Source organism: Lissotriton vulgaris, chromosome 6 (assembly GCF_964263255.1).
Source record: "Lissotriton vulgaris chromosome 6, aLisVul1.2, whole genome shotgun sequence".
NCBI classification, from domain to species: domain Eukaryota; kingdom Metazoa; phylum Chordata; class Amphibia; order Caudata; family Salamandridae; genus Lissotriton; species Lissotriton vulgaris.
Genome location: NC_141694.1, coordinates 79122682 through 79148998, shown reverse-complemented (window position 1 = coordinate 79148998; position 26317 = coordinate 79122682). Strand labels below are relative to the sequence as shown.

Here is a 26317-nt window from a genome sequence, read left to right as displayed (position 1 = left end):
CATCGCTAATGTCTTTTGCTTGGTTTAAAACTCCTGTATCTAAATGTTGGTTTGGATTTCTTAGAACAGAGTAGGTTGGTTGCCCCTTTTTGCCTTTCCAGGACCTAAACGATTTACTGGTTTCAAAAGTGGTGTGGGGTATTCTTTTGGCATAATTCTATTAACCATTATTCCCCATTTACGGAAAGTTTCTTCTTCCTTCATAATTTGTTCAGCTACGACAGGGGAATCGAGAGTTATCACTGTTATTGGTAATTGACCGTCTGGATTTTCTAAAAAACCAACCCAATCAATATCTTTAGTTGTCAATTTTTCCAGAGATGGAACTGATGAAAAAAGGCACAATAAGTTGCCTCTATTGAGAGTATCTTGTTGTCCTCTGGACTCATATACTGGTTTAATCTTTATTTTTCCATCTTCCAGTTTTTTGTATCCCCTGTAATGTTTGAATTCGATCCCTTTTTGACTTTATTTATAAGTCGTTTGGTATTACCACTTTTAATTATTAGTATTTGATCTTTTTTTGCTGTTTCGGCCTCAAATGCTGTTAGTGCAATAGGTTCCAATGGTTTTGCTGGTACAATCAATAGTATTTGTTTTGTATTTATGATTGTTTTATTTGGCATTTGTTTCTGTATTTCTCTAATCGGTATAATTGATGAGGGTTCATTCCTGTTTGCTTCTTCATTCTGGGTTTGAATCATTGTTCGTTGTTCCGTAAGTTCAGCATATATTGTACCTAAGTTGTTTTCTTCTTGCTCAGTATTACCTATATCTTGCTTTATTGGACCGTTTGTATTGCAACAATTGCGTTGTATTTGAGTCTGGGTTTTTACGACTTTCTCAGCCGAAGGCTCATTTATAACATTTATATGTCCAGCTGTGTCGTTTTTAAGTTTATTATCTCCGGAGGTGATGTTATTCAGATACTTATCCGCATTCGTGGAGTTTCTATGTTGTGCAAATATATCATAGTGCTTGATTTTTTTTGCATTTGGTTGTGTTAGCGAATTGTTACCTATTTGCCTGGTTATTTCCCTTATAGGTTGTTGTCCTTTATTTCCCTTAAGGAATGTGTTTTGTAGTGTTTCCTCTAGAGGGCATTGACCTACTTGGTCCATTAACTTTGCTTTATTTCGGGCTTTGCGTAACTTTTTCTTGTTCCTTTTTGACATGATAAATGGATTCTGATTGATGTCGATTTTGTCCTCTAAGTCGATAGATCCTTTATCGATCTCCGCTTCTTGTGTAATTGACTTCTCAATTTCAGTGTTTTTAGCATTCTCTGGAGTATTAGGTATTATTCTGTCTGTCAATTGATTAGTGATTTGCAATTCATTTTGGCATGACTTGTTATCTTTTTTATTTTGTTTCGCTTCAGTTGTAGAACTCATACCTTTATTTTCATCTACTGACCAATTTTGACCCCTATTGAGCGTTGTTTTGACATCTTCTAGTATGGTACCAATAACCTCTGGAATAGTTGCTAGTTGGTTAATTATTGGTGAATAAGGACATTCTACATAAGATGTTGATTTGTCTGCCTGTACTCAAGTTATCAAAGAGTTAAGATCAGCTAGTTTGAGATCTATTCCTGCAACTGCTTTAGCTATGGAACCTAAAATGTCAATTTGAATGTCCGTTTTATTAGACTGAAGTGATAGTGCTTCGATAGTAAGTGTAGAAGTTTGATAAAAAAATATCCCAAACCGAGGCCAAGTCCTGATTGTCAATGGTTTTGATTTTTTCACTCCCCCGCGATTTCTGATTGATACTCGTGAAATCTTTTGCGTTGTTACTATTATCATCTTCACAGTATGATAATTGTACAGGCACGGAGTTAATTCTTCTTTTAAGCGCCGTGTTTGACTGTCGAGCAAAAACTGAGAGTTGACTCCTGAGGCGGAAGCCGGGAGTAAGGCAGCATTGTATTTTAAAACTTTGTGTCACGGATTACTATTTGCTTTTAAGAAATTATTGTCACAGATTTGAAGTGTGTTTTAATTTCACTTACCGGGATACAGCCGTGCACGCAGCGGTGCCAGCGCTGACGTTGCACGCATACTCCCCCTCGCGCCACGAGCGGAGGCCACGCCCCTTTCAGGCCACGCCCCCAAACACCAGCGCATAAAAAGCGCCGTGTTTGACTGTCGAGCAAAAACTGAGAGTTGACTCCTGAGGCGGAAGCCGGGAGTAAGGCAGCATTGTATTTTAAAACTTTGTGTCACGGATTACTATTTGCTTTTAAGAAATTATTGTCACAGATTTAAAGTGTGTTTTAATTTCACTTACCGGGATACAGCCGTGCACGCAGCGGAGCCAGCGCTGACGTTGCAGGCATACTCCCCCTCGCGCCACGAGCGGAGGCCACGCCCCTTTCAGGCCACGCCCCCAAACACCAGCGCATAAAAAGCGCCGTGTTTGACTGTCGAGCAAAAACTGAGAGTTGACTCCTGAGGCAGAAGCCGGGAGTAAGGCAGCATTGTATTTTAAAACTTTGTGTCACGGATTACTATTTGCTTTTAAGAAATTATTGTCACAGATTTAAAGTGTGTTTTAATTTCACTTACCGGGATACAGCCGTGCACGCAGCGGAGCCAGCGCTGACGTTGCACGCATACTCCCCCTTGCGCCACGAGCGGAGGCCACGCCCCTTTCAGGCCACACCCCCAAACACCAGCGCATAAAAAGCACCGTGTTTGACTGTCGAGCAAAAACTGAGAGTTGACTCCTGAGGCGGAAGCCGGGAGTAAGGCAGCATTGTATTTTAAAACTTTGTGTCACGGGGGCGTGGCTTGGACGGCAATGTGGACGGTCGTCTAGGTCCGTCAGCTCCGCTTCCCTGAGGGGAAAACAACACGCCAAAACAACCAATTCCACAAACAAAGGAGAGGAACGAGGAGGGGAAAGGTCCGTCCATTTAGGAAGCTGCTCAGAAATAAGGGAAACAGCTGTGCAGCCGAGAAAAGCAGCTCAATAACTTTGCCGAGAGCCTCAAAGCGCGAAAGCCAAGATGGCGCCTGGTGCTCACAGAGAGGACAACAAGTGGTGACTGTGCGGCAAACCAGCTGACGAGAACAGTGAAGCAAGAACCAACACCGCACCCACGGAAAAGGGAGAGTAAGACAGCTCTCTGCACTTAGCGACTGAAACGCACTCAACGCAGAAGAGCCAAGCATCCGCCACCACCTCCGCTCTAGGAAGGAGCAAACATAGCGAGGTAAGCCCGCTGAACAAAGCAATCCCCCACCAGCAAAAAACAAGCGGCGCGCTCACCGGAGATCAGACACCGTCACGGTTGCAGGCACCGGAAGTGAGAGGAAGGTAGGCGCCATCACCGGAAGTCTTCCCCAAATCAACCCCAGGCGGCAGGAAGTCGAAGGGCGTCATTGACCAGCGCCGGAAGTGGTCGCTCGTGCAAAGGAAAACAAAGGAGGGGAGCTTACCGAGCCTCTCAAGGTCAGTGGCCGGATCAAACGGCGCAGAGGCGGCACGAAGCACAGCGGACGCCATACAGAGTGACGCTGGGCGCAGACGTGACGGAAGCGAGAGCAAGTGACGCGGGAGCAGTGCGGTGAAGGCAAGCTGCACCAAGGAGCCGGCGCTCATAGCGGGTCGCCCAAGCAAGGAGGAACAAAGGAGGGAAAAGCTCACCGAACCTCCCAGAGGCGGCACAAAGCACGGCGGATGCCAGACAGAGTGGCGCTGGGCGCGCAGGGGTGACAGAGCACGACGGAAGCGGGAACAAGTGACGTGGGGGCAGCGCGGTGAAGGCAAGCATAGCGGATCACAGCCACAGAGCTAACTGCAGAAACAGAAGCAGTGAGCAGCAGCGAACGGCAGACCAGAGCACAGGCAGAGCTAACAAGCGCAGCAATACTGCCGGAGGTGCGATTGGCACAGAGGCGTGGTGCTCAAGCAGGTAGTGGCGGCCAGCAAGCCAGGACACAATCAGCGGCGGCGAGGGAAGACGGCCACTCGAAAAGCACAAGGAGCACAAGGAACACATAAGGTTAAGTGGCCAAGGCACCAACGAGAGACCAAAGACAAAGACATCGACACCTACTCTCGTCAGAGTAGGACCGAGCCCCTTTAAAGAACATACAGCACAGAGGGCGCAGCACAATATAAAGGCAACTGGCAGTGACCAGTCAGAACTAACACAACATCCAACCTACCCTTTTGAGCGCCACACGCAAGCACGCAGCCCCTGCGCCCAAAGGCAGTAAAGACGGAAGCGACACGAGACAAAGGCACACGCTGGCAGGTCTCAAGGCAAAGACCAGAACAAGGTACATCCGGGAACCGAGCAGATACAGACTGCAAGGCAGCTCAGAGAAAACGTTGAAGACGACAGAACTACCCAAGGCAGCCCTAGCAGAAGGGAGGCTAGGCAACATCCTATCAAGGAGGGGCATTATAAGCATGGCAGGCAACGATGGGAAAGCAGCTGGTGATCAGAAAAAACCAAAGATAGACAACCAAGGGTCGCCTCTGAAAAATAACAAGAGCGAGACGGCCACCCTAGAGACGATCCTGCGGAGAGTAAATGAAGGGATCGAAGTGGGGAAAGATACAAAACTCAAGGTTGAGAACATGCAGCTTGAGATGGCAGCTATAAGAGCAGACCTCCACAAGGCAACGACAAGAATCGAGATGACAGAAGGTAGAATAAGTGCAGTGGAGGATGAGACAAGGGGCAACACCAAGGCCATAGCCGAGCTACAGAAAACGACAATAGCCATACAAAAACAGCTTGCTGAGAAGGACAATAGAGCAAGAAGAGGCAACATAAGGATCCTAGGAGTGCCGGAGGGTACAGAAGACAAAGCGGGGTCATGCGCAGCAATGTTAGAAGAGCTGATCCCCAAACTCACCGGTATTACATTCGACAGAAGGTTCGAGGTGTAAAAGGCATACAGAATACCGGCAGGAAAGCCCACAACAGGAAAAATGCCGAGAGCAATAATATGCAGCCCGCTCAGACTAAGCCAAACAGACGCCATCTTCACCTTCGCTAGGAAAAACCAGAACTTGAAGTGGGAAGGCAGTAAGATCGTTTTAACACAAGACTATTCCAAACCCACGGTAGAGTCAAGAAAAGGATTCCTGGCCCTCAGAGACACACTACGCAGAAGGGGGGCCACCTTCAGCTTCGTTGGTCCTGCCAGATTCAAAGTAATGGACAAATGGAAGACAATGATTTTTGAAAGCCCGGAGGAACTAAGGAGATACCTGCAAGGCCCACCCGTGGAAGAGATGGAGGATAACAGAAGCCCAGGAGCAGCAAAAAGAAGCGCCTCACCGGATGTGAATGGACAACCTGAATAAGCGTATGCGATAAAAGCCGAAGGAAAAAGAAAAGGAATAAAATCACTAATGTCACAAGGAACATATCTACCTCACTATACCCACAATGGGAAATAAAAAGTACTATAACTAGAATGAAGAGCGACAGCCAGCACATCAAATCCAAGGTCAACCAAGGCACTACCCAACGAGACAATCGAGCCGCTGCAGAGCAGGGTGCCTGGCTCTGCCCTTGGCACCATTTCCACCTCAGTCGAGCTAGATCATGGAAGGAAACCGACACTACCTCAGGGGAAAGACGCGGAGCAAAGGAACTTTGTCGTCGCACACCCACTCAGCAAGTAAGGGAGGGGGGGAGGGACAACCGGGGTGGGGGGAGCGGGGAGCACATACATGGGTCTACTTACTATCACCTGTCCTTTCTATACTCTATCTTTCTATCTTTCTATCTTTCCTCTTACACTCACACAGGAGAGAAGTACACACAGGAGAGAAGAGGGACGGTCCCACACACAAGCGGAAGACCGAAAAGACGCAGAGAAAAACCACTGCAAATGCGAAAACAATAGCACTATAAATGATAAATAGCAACAAGAGTAGCATTGCGTCTGACATTAAAATAGTGTCCCTAAACGTCAAGGGTCTAAACAGCCCGGTGAAAAGGAGAAAGGTACTCGAACACCTTAGGAAACTCAAGAGCGACATATACGTACTGCAAGAAACAAGATTACAAGCAGAGGACATCAGCCGCATAGGGGCCAACTGGATAGGTGAGGTGCAGGGCTCCCCAGCACAGAATAAGAAGAACGGGGTAGTAACAATTATAAGCAAACACTCCAAAATAGAAGTGGTAGGCTCGCAGGCAGACACACACGGGCGAATGCTCACGACGACACTCAGAAGGGCGGGGGAGACATTCCATGTAGCTAACATATATGGGCCCAACAGTGACGACAGAACTTTTTGGGAGGGGGTGGGCGCACAACTGTACTCACTACCTCTAGGGGATTTGCTGATCGTCGCGGGGGATATGAACCAAGTTCTGGATCCAGCAATTGACAAGCATCCCTACAGACCAAGCCAATCGACAAAAAATCCCCACATCCTTAAAAATCTCTGCACCAAACTAAGTCTAAGTGACCCTTGGCGCATAAGCAACCCAGACGCCAGGGAGTACACTTTCTACTCCAACCCACACAACTCATACAGCCGAATAGATTACATTCTAATGTCAGAAACACATACTCACCTTATAGACCACACGGAGATAGGACCTAGAACTATATCAGACCACTCACACATAAGCCTAACACTATCAGGCAAACACAACGATGAGCCGACCCGCAGATGGCGATTCGACGACAGCCTGCTCCAAAACGCCCCAGCGAGAGCCAAAATAGAGGAGGCAATAAAAGAATACCTACTACTAAACGATGAACCAAACACAAGCAGGGAAGTCCTATGGGACGCCCTGAAGGCCACTATTCGGGGAACAGTCATGACAATCAAGGGAAGGATGAACAAAGACAGAAACAAGAAAGTCGCAGACCTGGAGAAGGAAATTAAAAAACTTGAGAACAGCCACATAGCCAGATTAGAGGACAGGAACACACTCACAAACCTAACTAAATTAAAGTACGAACTAAACAGGATACTGAGCGAGAGAGCGGGCACTTGGATCAATAAATATAAATCAATTAATCTGTGCACTGCAAACAAAGCGGGCAAAAACCTGGCATCCTATTTGAGAGGAAAGCAGAGACATCACACGATAAGTGCCATCAAAGACAAACAAGGCATATCCCAGACCGCAAACAAAGACATCCTTGAAGTCTTCAGGGATTTCTACGAGGGACTGTACACAAAGGATGACACACTGCAAGATGATGGGGGGAAAGAGCTACTAGCGAACATAGCCACACCCACACTGACGGACCAAGAGAGAGACATCTTGGAAATGCCCATAACAGGGGACGAGATAGAGAGAGCCACGCAAGGCCTCAAAGATAACAAGGCACCCGGACCAGACGGGTTCACAGCTGGCTTCTATAAGCAATACCTGAACTCACTTAAACCCACAATGAGAGAGGTATTCACGGCATGCGCCCAGAGCGGACACATGACACCCTCAATGGCTGAGGCAAATATAATAGTGATACCCAAGGAAGGGAAAGACACAACAGAGGCGAAGAACTTTAGACCGATCTCCCTCATCAATGTAGACTGCAAAATATATGCAAAAATCCTAGCCAACAGACTCAACGCTTACCTTCCGAAACTCATACACAACTCGCAAGTAGGCTATCTTAAAAACCGGATGTCACACGACAACACGAGACTCCTATGCCACGTAATTAACCACTCCTCACGCAGCGACAACGCAGCAGTCATGATAGCTTTAGATGCTGAGAAAGCCTTTGATAGAGTCTCATGGCCCTTCTTAGATCAGTGCATGGGGAAATTCAGGCTAGGCCCAAACTATAGGAAGATGGTGATGGCCCTATATGAGAACCCCAAAGCAAGGGTGGTGGTCAACGGAGGCACATCAAACACACTCAGCCTGGGAAGAGGAACTAGACAGGGGTGCCCCCTATCACCAGCCCTATTCCTGCTAGCCATAGAACCGCTCCTCACGATGATCAGAACGAATGTGGACATTGTTGGGATACCAATAGGGGGAGAGACCTTCAAGCTAGCGGCGTACGCAGATGATGTACTAATAGTCACCGAAAACCCAGAGAGATCCATAAAAGCACTGACTGACACCATTGACAAATACGCCAAGGTCTCGGGGTACAAACTCAACAGGGACAAATCTGAATGCAAACCGCTAAACATCCACGCAACAAGAACAGTATTAGGAACATCAGGACTTACATGGCAACCAAAACCCATAAAATATTTGGGCATCCTTTTCGAGAGGGACCTAAGAATGACACTGGAACACAACGAGCACGCAACGATACAGAAAATCAAGGACAAGGTAGAGGGGTGGTCCCCGAGGTTCACAACATGGTGGGGAAGGATAGAGGCGATCAAAATGATGCTATCACCAATGGTCAACTATTTGGTAACAATGCTTCCACTGACTAACACAGAGAGCTTCCACAAGACACTTGACAAGTTACTAAACAGCTTCCTCTGGAGGGGCAAGAAACCAAGAATAAGCCTACACAAGCTAAGGCTACCTAAAGAACAGGGGGGCCTAAACATAACGAATTTCAAGCGATTCCAGACGGCATGCATAGCTAGACAGGGACTACACTGGCTAGACCCAAGAAAGGAATACACCCCAGCATGGCTATCCTTTGAGCGCGGCCTACTAAAGGGCATGAACCCCATAACTCTTCTGACAGCGACACAACACCCAGCAATGAGGGAGAACCCCATCCTCAAGAACACAAAGATAGCCCTATTAAGCGTTGACAAAACACTAGCAACAAGCATCAGGGGAGGCCAATTTGAATCCCTCTGGCACAACCCTACCTTAAAATACAGAGATAAGGTTCTGGACATGCCGGCGTGGTACGGACAGGGCATATCCACGCCCCATGACCTTCTAAGACAAGGCGAGAACACAACGTTTGACACACTCAAGGGAGCGCACAACCTACAAAACATAGAACTGTACAACTTCCTGAAAATAAAAGTAGCTATTAGGAAGGCAAACCTCACAAGTCAGACACCGTCGCTCTTACAGCTTGCAGCCAATCTCAACAAAACAGGACACCAAATAGCACACCTCTACAGAGCCCTACGCCCCAAACACACCAAACTCAATGACAAAGTCACAAACTTCTGGGAGAATGTAGCGGGGAAGGCACTAAGCGAAACAGAAAAGGCCGAATTGTGGAGATCGACCACTAGGAAAAAGATAACTGCCTCATTAAATCAGACCAAATACTGGTTAGTGCACAAGGCTTACTGGACACCGGCCCGCCTATCCACCCTGGGGGTCCGAGAGAGCGACACATGCTGGAACTGTAACGATGGCAGGGGGGATCTAGAGCATCTTTTACTCAGCTGCCCCCAGATCAAGGGTTTCTGGGAAAGAACGGGGGAACTTATCAAGGACATCACTGGCGTAGCCATACACATAGATTTTCCAAGTCTAGTCCTGGGCTTTGCATCCCCGTCCATCACAACGACAGAAGACCGCGACCTCATTGACCTACTGTTAACAGCTGCAGTCAAAATAATCCTAAGCAACTGGAAGGACACCACAAAAGCGACACCGCAGGCATGGCTCAACTGGGTCACCTTCCTAAGAGGGGCAGACAACATTACAGCGAAATATACACCGAAAACACACAGGCAATCAAACATGTGGAGGCCCCTAGACCTCTACCTTTCATCGCATAAACCCCCCTAGGCGCAGACACCAGGCACCAGACAGCCACTGAGGGACGCACCACAGGGACCGACACTCCAACAAGAGAAACCGGCTAGGAAGTACACTCTCCTATCTCCAACCTCTATCACTCTCTTTCTCTCTATCGTCCGGGGTGTTGTACCCACCAGGCAGATCAACGGGGGGAAAGAAGACAACGCCAAGCAAGACTCGGATAACGGACTTCTTTTTCCTTCACGGACTAGTAGATCTATCCGACCCCACGCACCATGGCAATGAACGAACTATTGCAGGACAATACTACCATACCCCTCCCCCCCACCCCCCCCCCCGGGCGCCTTCTTTTCTCTTTTTTCTCTTTTTTTCCCTCTTTCTTTCCGCCACTCATGTATGCTCCATGTAAATATATATTTTTTATACACAATAAAAAATTACAGAAATAAAAAAAAAAACTTTGTGTCACGGATTACTATTTGCTTTTAAGAAATTATTGTCACAGATTTAAAGTGTGTTTTAATTTCACTTACCGGGATACAGCCGTGCACGCAGCGGAGCCAGCGCTGACGTTGCACGCATACCCCCCTCGCGCCACGAGCGGAGGCCACGCCCCTTTCAGGCCACACCCCCTCGTCCCACAACCCCAAACTAGTATAAAATATGTGTAATCCTCGGTCGCGCAGCGGGCGAGCGCAGCGGGCGCGACGTTTGCGCGCCTAAGGCGCGCCTAAGGCAAACCCGTCTGCGCCCGTCCGCGACCGACCGGGACTAGGGGCTATACCCCCTATAGGCCCTAATCCATCCGCGCCGATACTTATCCAGTATACACGTAGCGAATTACTAGCCCTCAACACCGATGTTAGATCTCACCGTTGTAATCAAACCGGCCCCGGACTATCGTATGGACCCTTCTCCTGTCTCGCCTGTCGTTGGTCGAGTATGGGCCAACCCCCAACTGACCTCCGCACAAACTTTACCAAAAATCAGCTGGAACTGAAATGCCTATACCTCAATGCCAGATCCCTACCTAAACATGCCCTAGAGATCTGGGACATGCTGACATCCAGGACCCCGGACCTAGTTTTTATTACCGAAACTTGGCTATCGGACTCTAATACCCCAGACCTCGCTAATGCCCTTCCCCCTGAATACAAAATAATTACACAAAACAGACAAGGCAAGAAAAAAGGAGGCAGAGTTGCCGTGATCTTTAGAGATCACCTGACATGCCTTGCGGAAAACACAATTGTGTACCCTGAACATGAGATATTACCATTCAAAATTTTCTCCCAGGGCCTCATCATTCTTGCGGGCGCAGTTGTCTACAACCCTCCAGGGCAACAAGCCAGCATAAGCGCCAAACTATTGAACCAACTGCTACCATTGTGCCTAAAACAGGAAAACTACATTGTCGTCGGCGACTTCAATGTCCATTACGAAAAAACAGACGCCCCCGGATCCGCCCAGTTGAAATTCGATATGGAAATCCTACAACTCAAACAGTGGGTCGAGGGCCCCACGCACTTAGCCGGGCACACCCTGGATCTTCTTTTTACCAATATTGAATCAACTACCATAAAAGAAATCCTCCCCCTGTCATGGTCCGACCACTCCATACTATCCTTTTTATTTAAACTTCCTGGCAAACCCCTGAAGCTTAGATCCACCCCTCTCGTCACCAATAGAGCCTGGAGACTAATAAACGACTCTAATTTTCAAACCCACTTCCTTGAGACAGATGCCACACTACTGGAAGACCCCTCTATCACTAACAACGTCAGTCTTTTAGATTCTGGAATTCGCCAAGCGCTAGACAAACTAGCCCCTATGCGGGAATCAAGAAAAAAAACGACCATCACGGAAAAATGGTATACCCCTCTCCTAAAGAGCCCCAAAAAGGAATGTCAAAAAGACGAAGACCGATGGAGACAAACAAAAGACTCGGAAACTAGAGCAGCCTATGTCACCAAACGAAAACAATATTTCTTGGCCATTAGAGACGCAAAAAAAGCATACTTCACGCAACGAATTCAGGAGAACCACAATTCCGCTAAAGAATTGTTCAAAATAGTGAAGGAGTTCAGCAACCCGTCAAGCATCTCACAAACCCTTACCCCATCAACAGAGGCCTGTGAACGCATCAGCACCTTCTTTGTCGATAAAATTAACAAAATCTACACTACCTTCACCCCTCTAAATACTCCTACCCTGCCTGACAACCCTGATGACCTCTCCCCAATAACAGACAAATGTAACAACCAACCAGACCCAGGCAACACACCTTGCCTAACCTGCTTCCAACCATTCTCGGAAGATGAGGTATCAGCAGTTCTGAAAACAGTCAAATCCGGCTCTCCCGCAGATCCCTGTCCCCATTTCGTGTTCTCCAAAATTTTACCGACACTCTGCCCTCTTATCACCAAACTCTTCAATAAATCGCTCATCACCGCATCTTTTCCAGAAGCCTGGAAACACGCATCCGTGACTCCCCTTCTGAAGAAAGCCGGATCTGACATCTCCAACCCAGAGAACTACAGGCCAATTTCTCAGCTCCCGTATCTCTCCAAAGCTCTGGAGAAACTAGTCAATATACAACTATCCCGATATCTGGAAAACAATTCACTCCTGGACCCCTCACAGACCGGCTTCAGAGTCAATAATAGCACCGAGGCAACGCTGCTGGCAGTATCGGACAGTATCAGATGCACTACAGATCAAGGTGGATCGGTGGCTCTGATACTGCTTGACCTGTCAGCAGCGTTTGACACCGTATCCCACGACTGTCTACTAAACACTCTATTGAGTAAAGGAGTGCAATCCACAGCACTAAACTGGATTAGATCGTTTCTTAGTAACCGTACCCAGGCAGTGCACATGGGCCAGTTTCATTCGAAACCCTGTCCCATCAGCCGTGGGGTCCCACAAGGGGCCTCACTGAGCCCCACTCTCTTCAATGTCTATGTTTCATCTCTGGCTGACATTGGTAGAAAGTGGGGCATCGGCATATGTTCCTATGCCGACGACACACAGCTGATGGTGACAATGGATGAAAGATCGGAGACAACAAAGAAAAAGCTACACGGCTGTCTCACCGAAATGGCATCATGGATGCATAACCATTGCTTAAAATTAAACGCCGGCAAATCGGAGATACTACTGTTTGGAGGAGCAAAACTGACATGGAACGCCACATGGTGGCCACCCACATTGGGATCAGCCCCTACTCCAAAACAGCACGCCAGAAATCTGGGTATCATCATGGACGATGCATTGTCCATGAAGGACCACATTCGATCACTATGGGGTAAGGGCTTTGCTATTCTCAAACTTCTAGCAAAAATCTTTCCCTGGATACCCCTGGATTGCCGACGCACAGGCCCTCCTGGTCAGCCTCCTGGTCAGCCGCCTTGACTACGGCAACGCACTTTTTGAAGGAATGAACGAGCAACTTTTCTCCCGCCTACAGGTTTTACAAAATCAGGCGGCCAAGCTGGTCTGCAATAAAGGCAAGCGAGATTCAGCATCCGCTTGTCTCCGGAAACTTCACTGGCTACCGATGCGCCAGAGGGCCACTTTCAAAATACTCTGTCATGCACACAGAGCCCTCTATAAAACTGGCCCCACCATCCTGCAAGGGAAAATTGACTTCTACATCCCCAAAAGGAACTTAAGATCGGTTCACTTAGCCCTTGCTAAACCTAAACGCATCCATAAGACAAGAACGGGTGGATGCGCCTTCTCATACCTGGCAGCCAAAAGGTGGAATGAGTTACCTGTAGATCTCAGACATACCATTACCTACCTTCAATTCCGGCAAAAATTAAAAACTCACCTCTTCCCAAAAAACTAAATCCCCCCTCATAGCGCCGTGATATCCCATGGGATGAGTGCCGCGCTTTATAAATACCGGAAATAAATAAATAAATAAATAAACTCCCACAGGTTGTATTGTTTCCCTGTCCAGCATTGCTTTGTCTGATTGTTTTGGTGTTACAGTGGATTTGGGATTTAGTGAATCTTTTATTTGAGTACCTTGTTCTCTACTTTCCTTGTTTAATGTTAGCCTGATAATTTCCATTTCTGATAAATCCGTTTGCACTTTTATTAGTTGACTTTTAAGTGGGCAACTATCTAACATGTTTAACATAGTTTCGTTATTAGTTGCTGGTATCACAATTTGTGTTGTATTTTTTGTGATTTCAACATTGACTTCTATAGGTGGCCTAGATGGCATGGTTACTATACCTGGATCCCCATGGAAATCAACATAAGAATTCCCAGTTATTATTTCCTCCTTGGTGATCCCTGTAGTGTCAGATTCCTGTGAGTTCGTTATATATAAATGATCCTGATCAGGCGCTTTCGTTGTTACTTGATTTACAAAATCAGCTGGATTATTAGATTCTGTGACCACCATGTTTGTTACATTTATTCTGAGTTGTTGAGTTCTGATTTCTTTATTGTCGAATGGTATAACATTAATAGGTGTGATAGGTGTTTTTAAGTTTCCTATTGTTGTGTCACCTTGCATTGTCAATAAAACTCCTGTTGGATCTTTTAGAAAGTCACTTTTTTTAGGAATTTTGGAGCATTTTTAAAACATTCTTGCGATTGGTGAGATCAGTGTTTGACTCAGCTCCTTAGGTTGCGCTTTGGATTTTTTATGGTACTTGGAGCTTTAGATTTGCTGGATCTACGTGCCGGGAGGGCAGATAGCCTCACCCTCCCAGAACGCATTGTTATTTGTATGTTGCGGTGATATCGATATAGTATAAGTTAGGAGCGATCAAACTCCCTGGTAGACAAATTGTGTGCAAAACAGTGCGTCAGTGATATCTTATACAATGCTTTGTACAATCCAACAGAAAACATACTTTTTGGGGTTAGATCACAAAAAAACATATAGTGTTTCCAGCAGGCGTTCAAGAGAAAGTATTGCAGTGTGTACTTCAATCTGCCTCATCTGCCGACCTGTCTGAGTGAGGATCGGATGAGTCTTACACAGGCTCAGTGTCCCCCCTTGTCTCACAAACCCGCACTGCAGACCATCTGCCTCCCCTGCTTGTCTGCTCGCTGCCCGTGCACCCGTTCCTCAGCCGCCAAAATCACCAAGACCAACCAGCGTAGCGCAGCAATATGACCTCAGAACAGGCCTCAGACAAAACCTCAACTGCACAGCTTAGCAGGACACAATGGCGGGAGCAGACAGTGATAGGCAACCATGAGCAGCACCCGTCGGGCAATGGTAGTGGTGCTAGCAGCAGGTAGGAGGAGGGGAGAATACCATGGAGTTGCAGAAATGTAGAAGCATGTAGCTTAGGTCTTTCTAGACATCATTTTAGGCACTCGTGCCTCTAGTGGCGCCCAGAGACCAATAAAATCTGAACCGGATGCGTCAATCCTGGGTAATGGTAAGTAGTAAAAATGGTAAGATGACAATAGCACCCCTCCCACCCTTGTTTCAGCTCTTTGGCGCTCTTTGGCGCTGTTGGTGCTATTTCCACGCACCTATAGTTAATTAGGAGGAGCTACGTAGGAGTTAGAAGACAAGGAGCGCAGGGGGGGTAAAGTGTGGCAAGTGAGTGGGTTTCCTGACAAGTTCTTTTAGGCTCAGAGGCTCGAAATACCACCCGATTTTAAATATTTATTTGTGGTCGAAACATTTGCGAAGGTGCCCTCTGTCCCACTGCAAGCATTTATGCCGACCAATAAAATTCAGAGGCTAAGTCAGGATTTCAACCTCAGAAACATCAAGGCAGCTTTTGTTAGCTATCCAAACCAGCCATTGCCTATATTGCTGATGTAGGTGGCCCAGTTAATTATGTTCAATTTGTCAGCTGACTAACACGCCTCTGAGCAGCCCACACTGTTGAGCAGTGTTTAGGTTGGTATCAAGAGGCTCTCAGTACCACTTCTGCTCAAGAGAAAAGTCTTGATTAGTTGTCCGTGGGGGTCGCTGGGCTGTTGACCCCCTCAGTGACCCCCCTTGCAGATCCTCACCTCTCCTCTCCTCACTGCTCATTACTCGTCTTGCAGTATGAAGTTTGTGTCGTCGTCGGATGTCGGATCCCGGATTCTGCAGCGCCTCACAGCCTTGCAGCCTCGCAGCGTCTCCACGGCGTTCAGCCTCCGACCCGCCTCCAATCCGCCTCGGCTCGCCTCGCTCGCTTGCCTCGCCTCGGAACCGCCTCCTTCGCAGCGCAGGGGAGCAGGGGAGGGGGAGAGCAGGAGAGAGGACAGTCGCACTGGCGCACAGCGGGAGCGGGAGCGGACAGAGCCAAGTTTGCAAGCTCCGTAGGCTCCGTACGATCGTGCTGCACCGTTCACCACCGTTCACCACCAAACTGAACTGTGCTCCTCAATCCTCACACAACAGCGCCTCCTCTAGCACCACCAAGCGAGTGGCCATCCTGAGTTAGTAAACCGATACAAAGAGGCCGCCGGCCATTTCGCAGATAAATTAAATGTGAAATGTTTGTCACGCCGTGGGGACGCTCCAAACAGACATTTCATTTAAAAAATATATATTTAACATGTTTACACCCTGATGTTGATGTGTTCAAAACTGTCAAATTACGTCTTAAACTGTTTACACAGTTTTTTTGTCTTGCAGTCAATGTTTTAAACAGAAACAAGCATTGGCAAGGCGGGAAGGGACGTCAGTGTTCCTTATATCAACACTCGCTGCAGCATAGGACTCTGCACTCTCCATGGGTTGGAGTGTGGGTGTGGCCAGGAGGGGGGCAGAACTCAAACGCAGCAGTGCTGGGCTGACTTTCGGTTTTGTTTGGTCTTGGAGTCAGTGCTTTAACCCGAAAGAAGCATTGGCAAGGCAATGCAATAATACTCGCAAATGCGTGCAGCAGACATATCATAAAAAAGGGGTGGGGGCGAGAAGGCATCGGACTGCGGGAGGGAGGGACGGTGAGGCACGGGAAGAAAGTAGCCTGTGCAGTAAAGGGGCCAGTAGCCATGGAAGGATACAAATGACTGACATGGCCGAAATGGCTGTCATGGGGATGGACTAACAAGCTTAAAACCAATCGGAAGGCAGCCTTTATAACCTAAGCCAATAAAGAAGATGGGCCGGAGAGTGGGCGGAGCTTCCACAAAGCTTCCACACTATTGTGTGTACTGCATGCCTCGCAAAGCGATGGCAGCACATTCACGCTGCAATGCTAGGCGAGACCTAAAAACGATGAAGAAGAAAACAAAGTTGACAAAGTATTGACTCACCCGTCTTGACGTTGCAGTGCACGTCTAGTTAGACAGATGTGCACATGTGATCAGGCAAAATGCTGTCTCACCCAATATAAGAGAGCCATTGGCTGTAGTGGGATGATGCTTTGCCCCATGCTATACACTATTGTGGGTCAAAGCAAAATGAGAAGGACAGTTGAACAGTCTAATAGATGGAAAAGACTTATCCAAAGTGCTCCATATATATCTCTGGGCGTATTTTTTATTGATTAATTATTTTGATGAAATAGGGCTGGCAAGTTTTAGAAAATGCAATGTAAAAAACATGCATTAAAATCATGAAGTTTAAGTGGGCAAAAAAATAATCACTTTCTCAATTCAATTTATTTATTATGATTTTGGCTCTCAAAGAGGGCCACATAAAATATACAAAATATAACACACAATGATTACAGCGCGACCATTACATATTCTAAGAAAAATATGAAGCATACATAAAACTCAACAAGCTACACAGGTCGGACAGACAAGGTACATCTCCAAAGACATATTAGTAAATTGCTAGAAATCCTTTAAAAAAGTTAAAAATGTAAAAACAGAACATTTCATTGGGTGGGGAATAAAGTGCAATCAGGAAATCGTTCAAAGTGACAATGCCAAGCTCCAAACAGATAACTTTTATCCATCTACAGCGTAATTTACGAAGCGCCGGGCAGATCAGCAGCACATGCATACAATCCTGGATATTTACTTTACAAAAATTACACAGAGGAGAGGAGCCATTCCATTTAGATAATAGTCGGTTTAACGGTAATAAATCATAACGTAAAAGAAACCAAAATCTGCGGATACCATGTGGTAGGTTCCATCTTACATAGGGCTGAGGAAGTTTCCACAAATAGGAATCAAGGAGATGTTCTACCTTTCTTTTTCCACAAATTATTTTTTTATCCGTCTGGAAGCACAAGTCCCATGCAGCTGCTTTTAGAGCAGATTTTAATTGTAAAGAAAAGTACAAAAACAAAGCAGTTTCATCTAATTTGAGGAGGATTACCGCTTTTCGGAAATTACGCACAAGTTGAGAAAACTCATTGAAATTACCCAGTAGTTCACTTTTGAGGATAGCTCTCATTGTCCCTACCTTAGCTCTTGCAAGGCAGGCCACCCATCTGACAAGGGCCGATAGTCCCTGTACCCAGCTACTCCTGAGGCCGAAATCCAGCCTACAGGCAGCTAAAGGGCACGCGGTGTTTAGGGAGGAGAGAGATCTTAAGAGTTTACCCTCTATCTTATGGCAAAAGTCCCACTTTTTCACATCAATAAGTTCGATACCATACAATATTGTTGCGGGGATTTTTGATCTATACACTTCCAGTAAAATCGGAAAGTGCCGTTTCCCCGTTGCATGGTAAAGAGAGTTTAAACCTTTGCCATGGGCAACAGCTTTGCGTGTACAATGTTCTATGTGGAGTTTCTCACTCAAATTGGCCATGATAATTTTCCCCAAAAAAGTATAGGACTTTACAACCTCAAGTTTTTGGACCCCTATAAACCAACCATAATCAATGGAGCGGCATCTCTTCTTACCAGCTATACACATTACTTTGCTTTTAGTGATATTGATCTTCATATGATGCGTCACAGCAAACATATGAAGCGCATTGAGCCGATTTGCAAGTCCTTTAGGCGATAAATCTAAAATTAAAACGTCATCGGCGTACATCAGGCAAGATATAGGGGACCCCCCGAGCACCGGGGCGATACCCTCACTAGAAGAAAGGGCTGCTGGTAGGTCCGCCGTGTACAGGGAAAACAAAAGGGGGGGCCAACAAACAACCTTGCTTAAGGCCATTCAAAGATGGAATTATATCTGAAATACCCCTTTCGCCTCCCATCAACACCCTACACCAGGTCTCTGTATGTAGGGCCCGCACCAACTCCAATAGGTAGGATGGCAAACCAAGCGCTGCCAATTTTCTCCACAGCGTTCCACGGTCCACTTTATCGAACGCTGTGGAGAAATCGATAAAGGCAGCATACACCACCCCACCTCTCACCTGAACATACTTATCCGTAACAACATGGAGGGCAGTACGGTTGTCTAACGTACCGTGGTCCCTACGAAAGCCAGTCTGTTCTAGCGGAAGAATATTATTCTCCTCGACCCAATCGGTGAGGGCTTTTAGTAAACATTTCGCAAACACTTTTCCGATGGAGTCGAGGAGAGCAATAAGCCGATAATTACTGGGGCTGTCCCTAACTCCCTTCTTGAAGATAGGGACCAGGATACTACCCCTCCATGAATCAGGGACCGTTTTCGTCAAAAAACATGCTTTGAACAAGGGAAACAGGATTTTACTCCACCTTACAGGATCAGATTTCAGGACCGTCATAGGGAGTTCATCGGGTCCCATTGCCCCGGATACCCGCATGTTTTTTATTGCCATCTCAATTTCCTTCTCAACGGGGTAGTTAGTAAGCCCCAGGGGAGTAGCACTTATGACAATATCATTGCCTAAATTACCGGTGGTGTCAATATCATTACTTACAATCCCATTCCCAGCATAAAGATCCCGGATATAAGATATCCAATCCTCTTCCGCTATAGGGATAGGCGATGGGCCAAGTCTAGACCCACACCCTTTGCCAATTATTGACCAGAAATCTCTAGTCCTACCATGGACCACCGATTCCCTCAAATTAATCCATACATTATCCTCCCGTTCTTTCTTTAATTTTAATTTGATTCTGCTTCTCTTTCTTTTTAACCTTGATATTTCTTTACCACGATCCATAACCCTATCAAGATATTGTTTGCAAACCAATTTGTTTATTTCCTTATTCAGGCAATGCAGTATACTTGGAACCGCTACCCTATTTCTTGGGCGCAAAATCTTTTTAGCGTAAGAAGTGATCACTTTCTCAACTTTTATCGCTACCTTTATTTAATTCCTGCATCAGAAGACAAATTAATCAAAGTTGATGAAGATCCTTCCAATTCCTTAAGTAGAGCACCTAGATGTGCAAAAACACAAGTTTATAATCCTTAATGAATAGTAGTGTTTGTAAATGAGTTAATCTCAAATAGATTCTTATGAATACCTTTCTATATTAAGTTCAAATTTACGTCAATTCAATGATGATCACAATCCAAAATTTTCCTCATCTCTGGCAAGTAGGTCCAGGCTTCAGTTACAATGTATCTCGATTGCCTAGCACTGGACCACAAGGAATTTATAATCTCATTTCAAAATGACCTCCATCACTTTGAAACCACATGAGAGAAGTGTGGCTTCGTGGGACAGGTGATTTCATAAGCTGTGCACAGTGAAGACGTGAAACCTATCTACAAGCAGAGTCAACACTCCACGCGCAGCCAGCCTTTCCTTCCTCTGATTGCACGCACAACCTGACAGTTTTAAGTGCAGATCACAGATGATGGAAAAGTAGAGCGTGTTCTACTGACACCAAATACCAGTGTGCACAGAGGCAGATTACCGAACAAGCAGAAAGACACTATTGGTGGTGAGACCTGTCCACCAGAGAAAGGGAATTCCGGAATCCTATTAGTAAATAGCTACAGACCGTTATTGCTCTTAAAAATGTTGTATAGATTCCTCAATCTGGTGATTAGAAATATACCTAGAATGCACTCTTTTAAAAGCTAACGCACTAGTTAGACGTTGGTTTATTGTGTACTATTGTTGTTGTGCTGAGAGACGAGTCTTCAACTCCATGTTCTCTCCATTTGTACATCTTGGAGAGCTCAGCTTTGCTGATCTGAGGCTCAAGTGTTTAAGGTTTTACTTGGTTTTCTATTTTGGATTGATTGGTAGGTCAAGTCTTGAACCATTGAAGGTAAGATTCCCTAGTTGACACAGATGGGCGTCAAGTACACTTTGCCTGCTCACGGAGCCACAAATCGGCTCCCATTATCTGAAGTGTTGTACTGTTTCTAACCTCACACCACCCCCTAGCCAATTGTCTTACCAGAGAAAGTCAAGTGCTGTAAGGGAGTACCTGCCTATTCAGTTTCAATGCAAATGTTTTGTGGTCCCAGAGCGCTAGTTGTAAGCGATAGTAACCTCAGTAGATACTCTGCAACAACCTCCGTTCCCATAAGAAGGCCTCACATACCACATTGTAAATGCAAAAAGCTGCTCCACATCAGTGAGAAAGCATGACAGATCACCATGAAGAAGTAGCTGTTAATACCTTTGTACAGACCAAGTGTGTTATTGTATGTCATATTGATGCTGTAGGATATTCCATATTGAAGGGGAAATTCTCTAAATCCTGGGACGATATTTGCAAAATGTATGTGAATTCCAGGCACACGGCATAATAAAAGGTCTGCTACATATTATAAGGAATATTTGGTGTTTTTGTGTTTCAGATGTTTCCAGCTGGTGACCAGACTAAAGTGGGGGAAAATGGGGTCACCCTCAGTGGGGGACAGAAGGCTCGGATCGCCCTGGCAAGAGCAATATATCAGGTGAATAACTGACGCCAAACTTTTGTAAAAATAAATTGTATGTGCAGGTCTAATACCTATAAGGCACAAATCGCAAAATGGCCATAGCTTACATATGCAGAGTCAACTTATAATATCATGAAAGTTATAGATCATCCAAAGACATATAATATCAACAATGGCCATGACCAAAAAAGTGCAAAAACATATTTTTAATGTTTCATTCATCAGAAGTATGCTCAGTGCTCATGTGATCAAACAGTTAAATATGAAAAACATTAGCTGGAAGTGTGGATAAATTTGGCAATAGACTATATTAAGTCAGTAGTAAATGTATGAATATATATCCCCAGTATGGTAATCAGAAAGTAAAGACTAATGATGAGGAACCAAGGTGGTCAATGGTGTTTCAGCCTGGAGTGATTATAAGGTCATCATCAGGAGTAAAAGACTTTGGAGCACAAAGAATGTGTTTGGAGCAATTCGTGAAAGGTTGTTAGACTATATCAGACATGTGATCTTTTTGAGAATAAATTTACCTAATAATAAGACAGGTTTGGTTAAAATGGTCATACGACCATCCCATCCTCATAAGCACCCTGGAGTCTCCAGTGGGAGCAATGTCCTTCGTTGGTTCTCCTACTGCCTTCAGGTGACACCAGTTTATGTACACAGCAACCTCCATGTTACAAAAGATACTTATCATCTGTTCACATGGACACCTCCAGATCACAAAAGGTGCCAATCGCCTGTGGAGTTCCCTCTGGCTCTCGACGGTCTGCTGTCATCTTCAGCTTCTACATGGAGCCACTTGGAATCAGGATTCGACAATATGGTGATGATACGCAACTGCTTGAAAGTCTCCTCTCCTTCAAATGCCCAATGCCTAATACAATGCCTGCACATCATCCAAACCTAGATGTCCAACCCCTACCTCAAACTCAACCCAACCACAATAGGTTTCCTGTTTGCCAAGAACAAGAAACAGTACACATCTGCCTTAACGACATGAACCTTGATGGCTTCAAACCTCAATGTTCACTTAATGGCAAGTCACTCAGATTCACCGTAGAAAATATGAAGTGTACAAATAAAAAACAAGGCAGTAGGTCTTTTCCATCCATGCACCTAGGATCTGGAACATCATTCCCATACCCACTAAGACCTACCCAGTGCTGCTCCAATATAGCAAAGCGTTGACTACTTACCTCTTAAAAGAACACTTCAATTCAATGCTTTAACAACAGTCCACAACCCTGCTACCTCTCCTACCACACGTTGATATAAAAAAAATCCATATACATCTATGTGACCATCATTCCTAACTCACTTTCAGAAATGTCAGTGATCACTTTTACATGCATTAAGTGTATCAGGCTTTTACAAGTCCTTATTGCACAAGACCAGAGAGGGGTGTAGCCCTTCTACTTTCTACTCTACAAACCTTCCAGAATGTCATCCAATTAGTATGGGCAGCAGTTTTAGAGCTTTTGTGCATTTAAATAAGAATGTACATTTTTAATATAGTGCAGAGCAATTATTTGGCACTTGACTTTACATGTGTGTACTGACATGTACTTTTTACAATTGAAACAAACTTGCAATAACATGTTCAAGTGTGCTTTTCTGGATTAGGCCTCAGTTAAGGCTTAACACAATCTTTTCCAAACTGGATGCTGAATCATAATGTTTATTCTACGTTTATATTTCTGCCCGAGACTACATGTAGCTAGAAGTGCATTTGTTTTCAGAATATAACTGTTTTCTAAGAGCTTACTTTCAAGGGCCTTCTGCTTGCATCCGGTTTTGGATTCATTCACAACGGTCCACTGTTTATGTAACAAGATTGTTCTGACACTTCTGGATGACATTGTGTCAGATGGGCTGAATGAAGAATATTCATATAGTGGGTTAGTGCGAAGGTTATAGGGCTAAGAGACATTTTTAATTGTAAAACTGTGATTTGTTGAAGCATTTATCATACCACACTGACTGCTGTTCTGTATAATTTCTATGCAGGAAAACCATATATAAACCTATGATTTTGTGAGTGAGCTATTATTTTTTCACCTTTACAGGAGATGCTGTCTGATTTCTTATAGATTTTGCTGCACATTCTAGATTTGGTCTAGTTCTGATTTTGCCCATGTATTATGGTATTACATTTCACCGTCCAGGACATAGGATTTCCCTAAATTGTATTTTTTGAATTTTTGTAATATACCTTCATGGTTTTTCTAATTTTACTCTTGATCTCCCTTTTTGAGGCAGTCCTTTCTCGTTGACTATTTTTTAAATGCTTTTTTGAACCTTATCTATGGGACACACTGCATCATGAATGAAGCTGAACACCTTCCCCAATCTACCCAAAATTTGTGCACATTATTGAATCATAGATTTTAGGGGCAGAGCGCTGTAGGAAGCTGACTGTATATACTATACCAAGGTACGGTATAGTGTGCACATACTCCACTGGAACCCCAAAGGTAGGCAGAGGTAAAACTAGATATCTTACTCTATTTGTGGTACTGTGGGCGAGTAGTAAGGCTTTATCCAAGGGAAGTGTTAAGCATTTGTTGTATACACTCAGGCAAGTAAAGATGTCACACACTGAAAGACTGAACTCAGACCAATTTGTTTGTATAAAAAATATTATTTAGTTGTATTTTATTTTCTAGAACCAAGCCAGGCCTGGTACAGGTAAGTGTAATTGTACTTTTCAAGAATTATGAAGTTAAATACAGTTTGAATGCAGTTGAATGCAATTGGATTGGTTACAGGTAAGTCATTTGTTTATATTACTTTTCAGTTACTTTTCAGATTACTTTTTAAGTAACTGTTTCTACTCAGTGTGATATGCCTAGATATCACACTGGGACATTTCCTAGATAAAAGGTAAGTAAATCAGTTTTTGTACTTAAGCAGTTTCTTAAGGTTTCATAGAAACCAACTCCACACTTAAAACAATTTTCACAAGAAAGCAGTCCTATAGGAGAAAACCAGGTTATTGGTTTAACAGTGAGTACTTTGGTTTTGGAGTTGGTTTTCTGCAGTTAGAACAAGGTATCCCCAGGGGCAAGGAGGCACTCTCAAAGCACCCTCAGCGGCACTAGGGCGGCTGGGTGCAGAGTGCTGAGGCCCAATGTTATCCAATGGGAGTTAGAGGGAGTTATCCTGTTGGTGGCTGCTCACGAGCAGGCCACAAGGTTGTGGGAGAAAAGTTCCTGGTGTTAGGCTCAGGGCAATGGGAGACCCGAGTTAGCACCCATTGTGTACCCACAGCGGCACTGGAGTGGCCGGGTGCAGGGTGCTGTTTTGTTGACTGGTGCCCTGCTGTTTTCAATGGGAGTTGCCGGTTTTGGATTTTGGCTGCAGGCTCGGTCCAGGAGGTTTTCCAGGAGGAGCTAACAGCTGGGCTGGTAAGTGGGAGGGCTCAGGACATAGGTGTACCTCGGGTTCTCTTCTCCGGGGCGGCTGGATGCAGGAGTGCCTTTTGAGGTCGGATTTCACCTTATCTGGCCACTGGCGGTTGGGGGGGATCTCCATGCAGAGGCTGCAGGCGACGTTGGGGAGTCCTGGAGAGGTCAATCCACGGTGGACTCCGACTCTGGAGCGCTGGAGGACCTCGCAGGGACAGGTGGGCCACTCGGACTCGGGCCGCAGGTGTTGGGTACAGTTGTGGTGCCAGGTGTCTGGTTTCTTTGTCCTCAGCAGACTCAAAGTCTTTCTTCGGTGATTCTTTTGAACAAAGCTGCTGTTCACAGGAGATCCGGTCTTTTTTGAAGGCAGTCAGTCCTCCCAGGGGTTATTGAGGTTGCTGGCTGCTGGACTTTTGGTGCAGGATCCCTAGAAACTGGAGATGGCCGGAAGGGCTGTGGCCAAGTCAGTTCTTCTCTGCAGTCTCCTCGGCTGGGCATCCTCTTTCGTCCTTCTTCTTAAGGTGCGAAAATCTGTCTTCTTGGTTCAGGGTTGCCTCCTTAATACTGTATTTCTGGGGCATTTTAGGCGTCACACCCTTGGTGAGCTCACCCCATGTGGGGTAGTGAGCACAATCCCTAACACTGATTGGAGAGTGCCTGCCATCTGCAAGATGGCGGTGTGATAAAGTGCCATCTTTCTTGCATAGGTATGCCCCCACTTTTTTGTGAATTGCTGATGTGCTTTGACTGAGTTTGCCCTGGGCTCCTGCCAACCAGGCAACCAGGTGCCCAGGGCCTGTGTTCCTTCCCTAAAACTATGTTGAAACCAAAACCCAATTGGCATCTCTGGCCACCTGTCAGTCCCTAGTAAATGGGACCCTGGGTACCCAGGGCATGGGGACCAGAGAAGACCCCTAAGGGCTGCAGCACTCATTGTGCCACCCTTAGGAGCCCTTTACCCTGACACCCACACACTGCCTTTTCAGGCTGAGTGTCTAAGTACAGAACTAAACAAAGAGTCAACATGGCACTCATCCCTGTGTGCCATGCCCACAAAACCCACTGCCCTGGCATACATCAGCCACCCCTCTAGCTGGGTGCCCTATGCCAGTGGTTTGGGCACAGGTGCCAGGGCCCTGTGCCCTTACAGTACCCAGGGCCATTCCTGGGCACTGTAAGTGCAATGATGCCATTAAGAGTATATGGTGCTGGGAGGTTGTCATTACGAACTCCACAGCACCATAATGGCTACACTGAAGACTGACAAGTTTGATATCAAACTTCTCAGCACATTAAACCCACACTGATGTCAGTGTGGGATTTAATGTAAAATGCACCACATAGGGCATCTTAGGGATGCCCCCTGAAACCTAACCTACAATCCACGTCTTGTCTGAGAAGCTGCCTAGGCTGCCACACAGCGGACATGTTGCTGGACCCCCTAGGTGGAGAGCCCTCGCTCTCCTGGGCCTGCAACAATGCACATCCTGGGACGCGGTGCCAAGCCTCCTCCCCCAGGATGGGCAGGGGAAGCTTCAAAGACATTCCACCTTTGTGAGCTTCTCC

General features: G+C 45.8%; 1 protein-coding gene across 2 annotated transcripts in view; it reads left to right on the top strand.

Annotated features, from left to right (window-relative positions):
• The window catches only part of LOC147706825 (ATP-binding cassette sub-family C member 10-like), an 875391-nt gene that overhangs the window by 544347 nt on the left and 304727 nt on the right, over positions 1-26317 (top strand). For both annotated transcript variants that reach the window (XM_086925960.1, XM_086925959.1), the window contains exon 10: positions 21255-21353. In XM_086925960.1, the coding sequence (XP_086782086.1) occupies positions 21255-21353 (99 nt within the window). The remainder of the gene's footprint in view (positions 1-21254; positions 21354-26317) is intronic.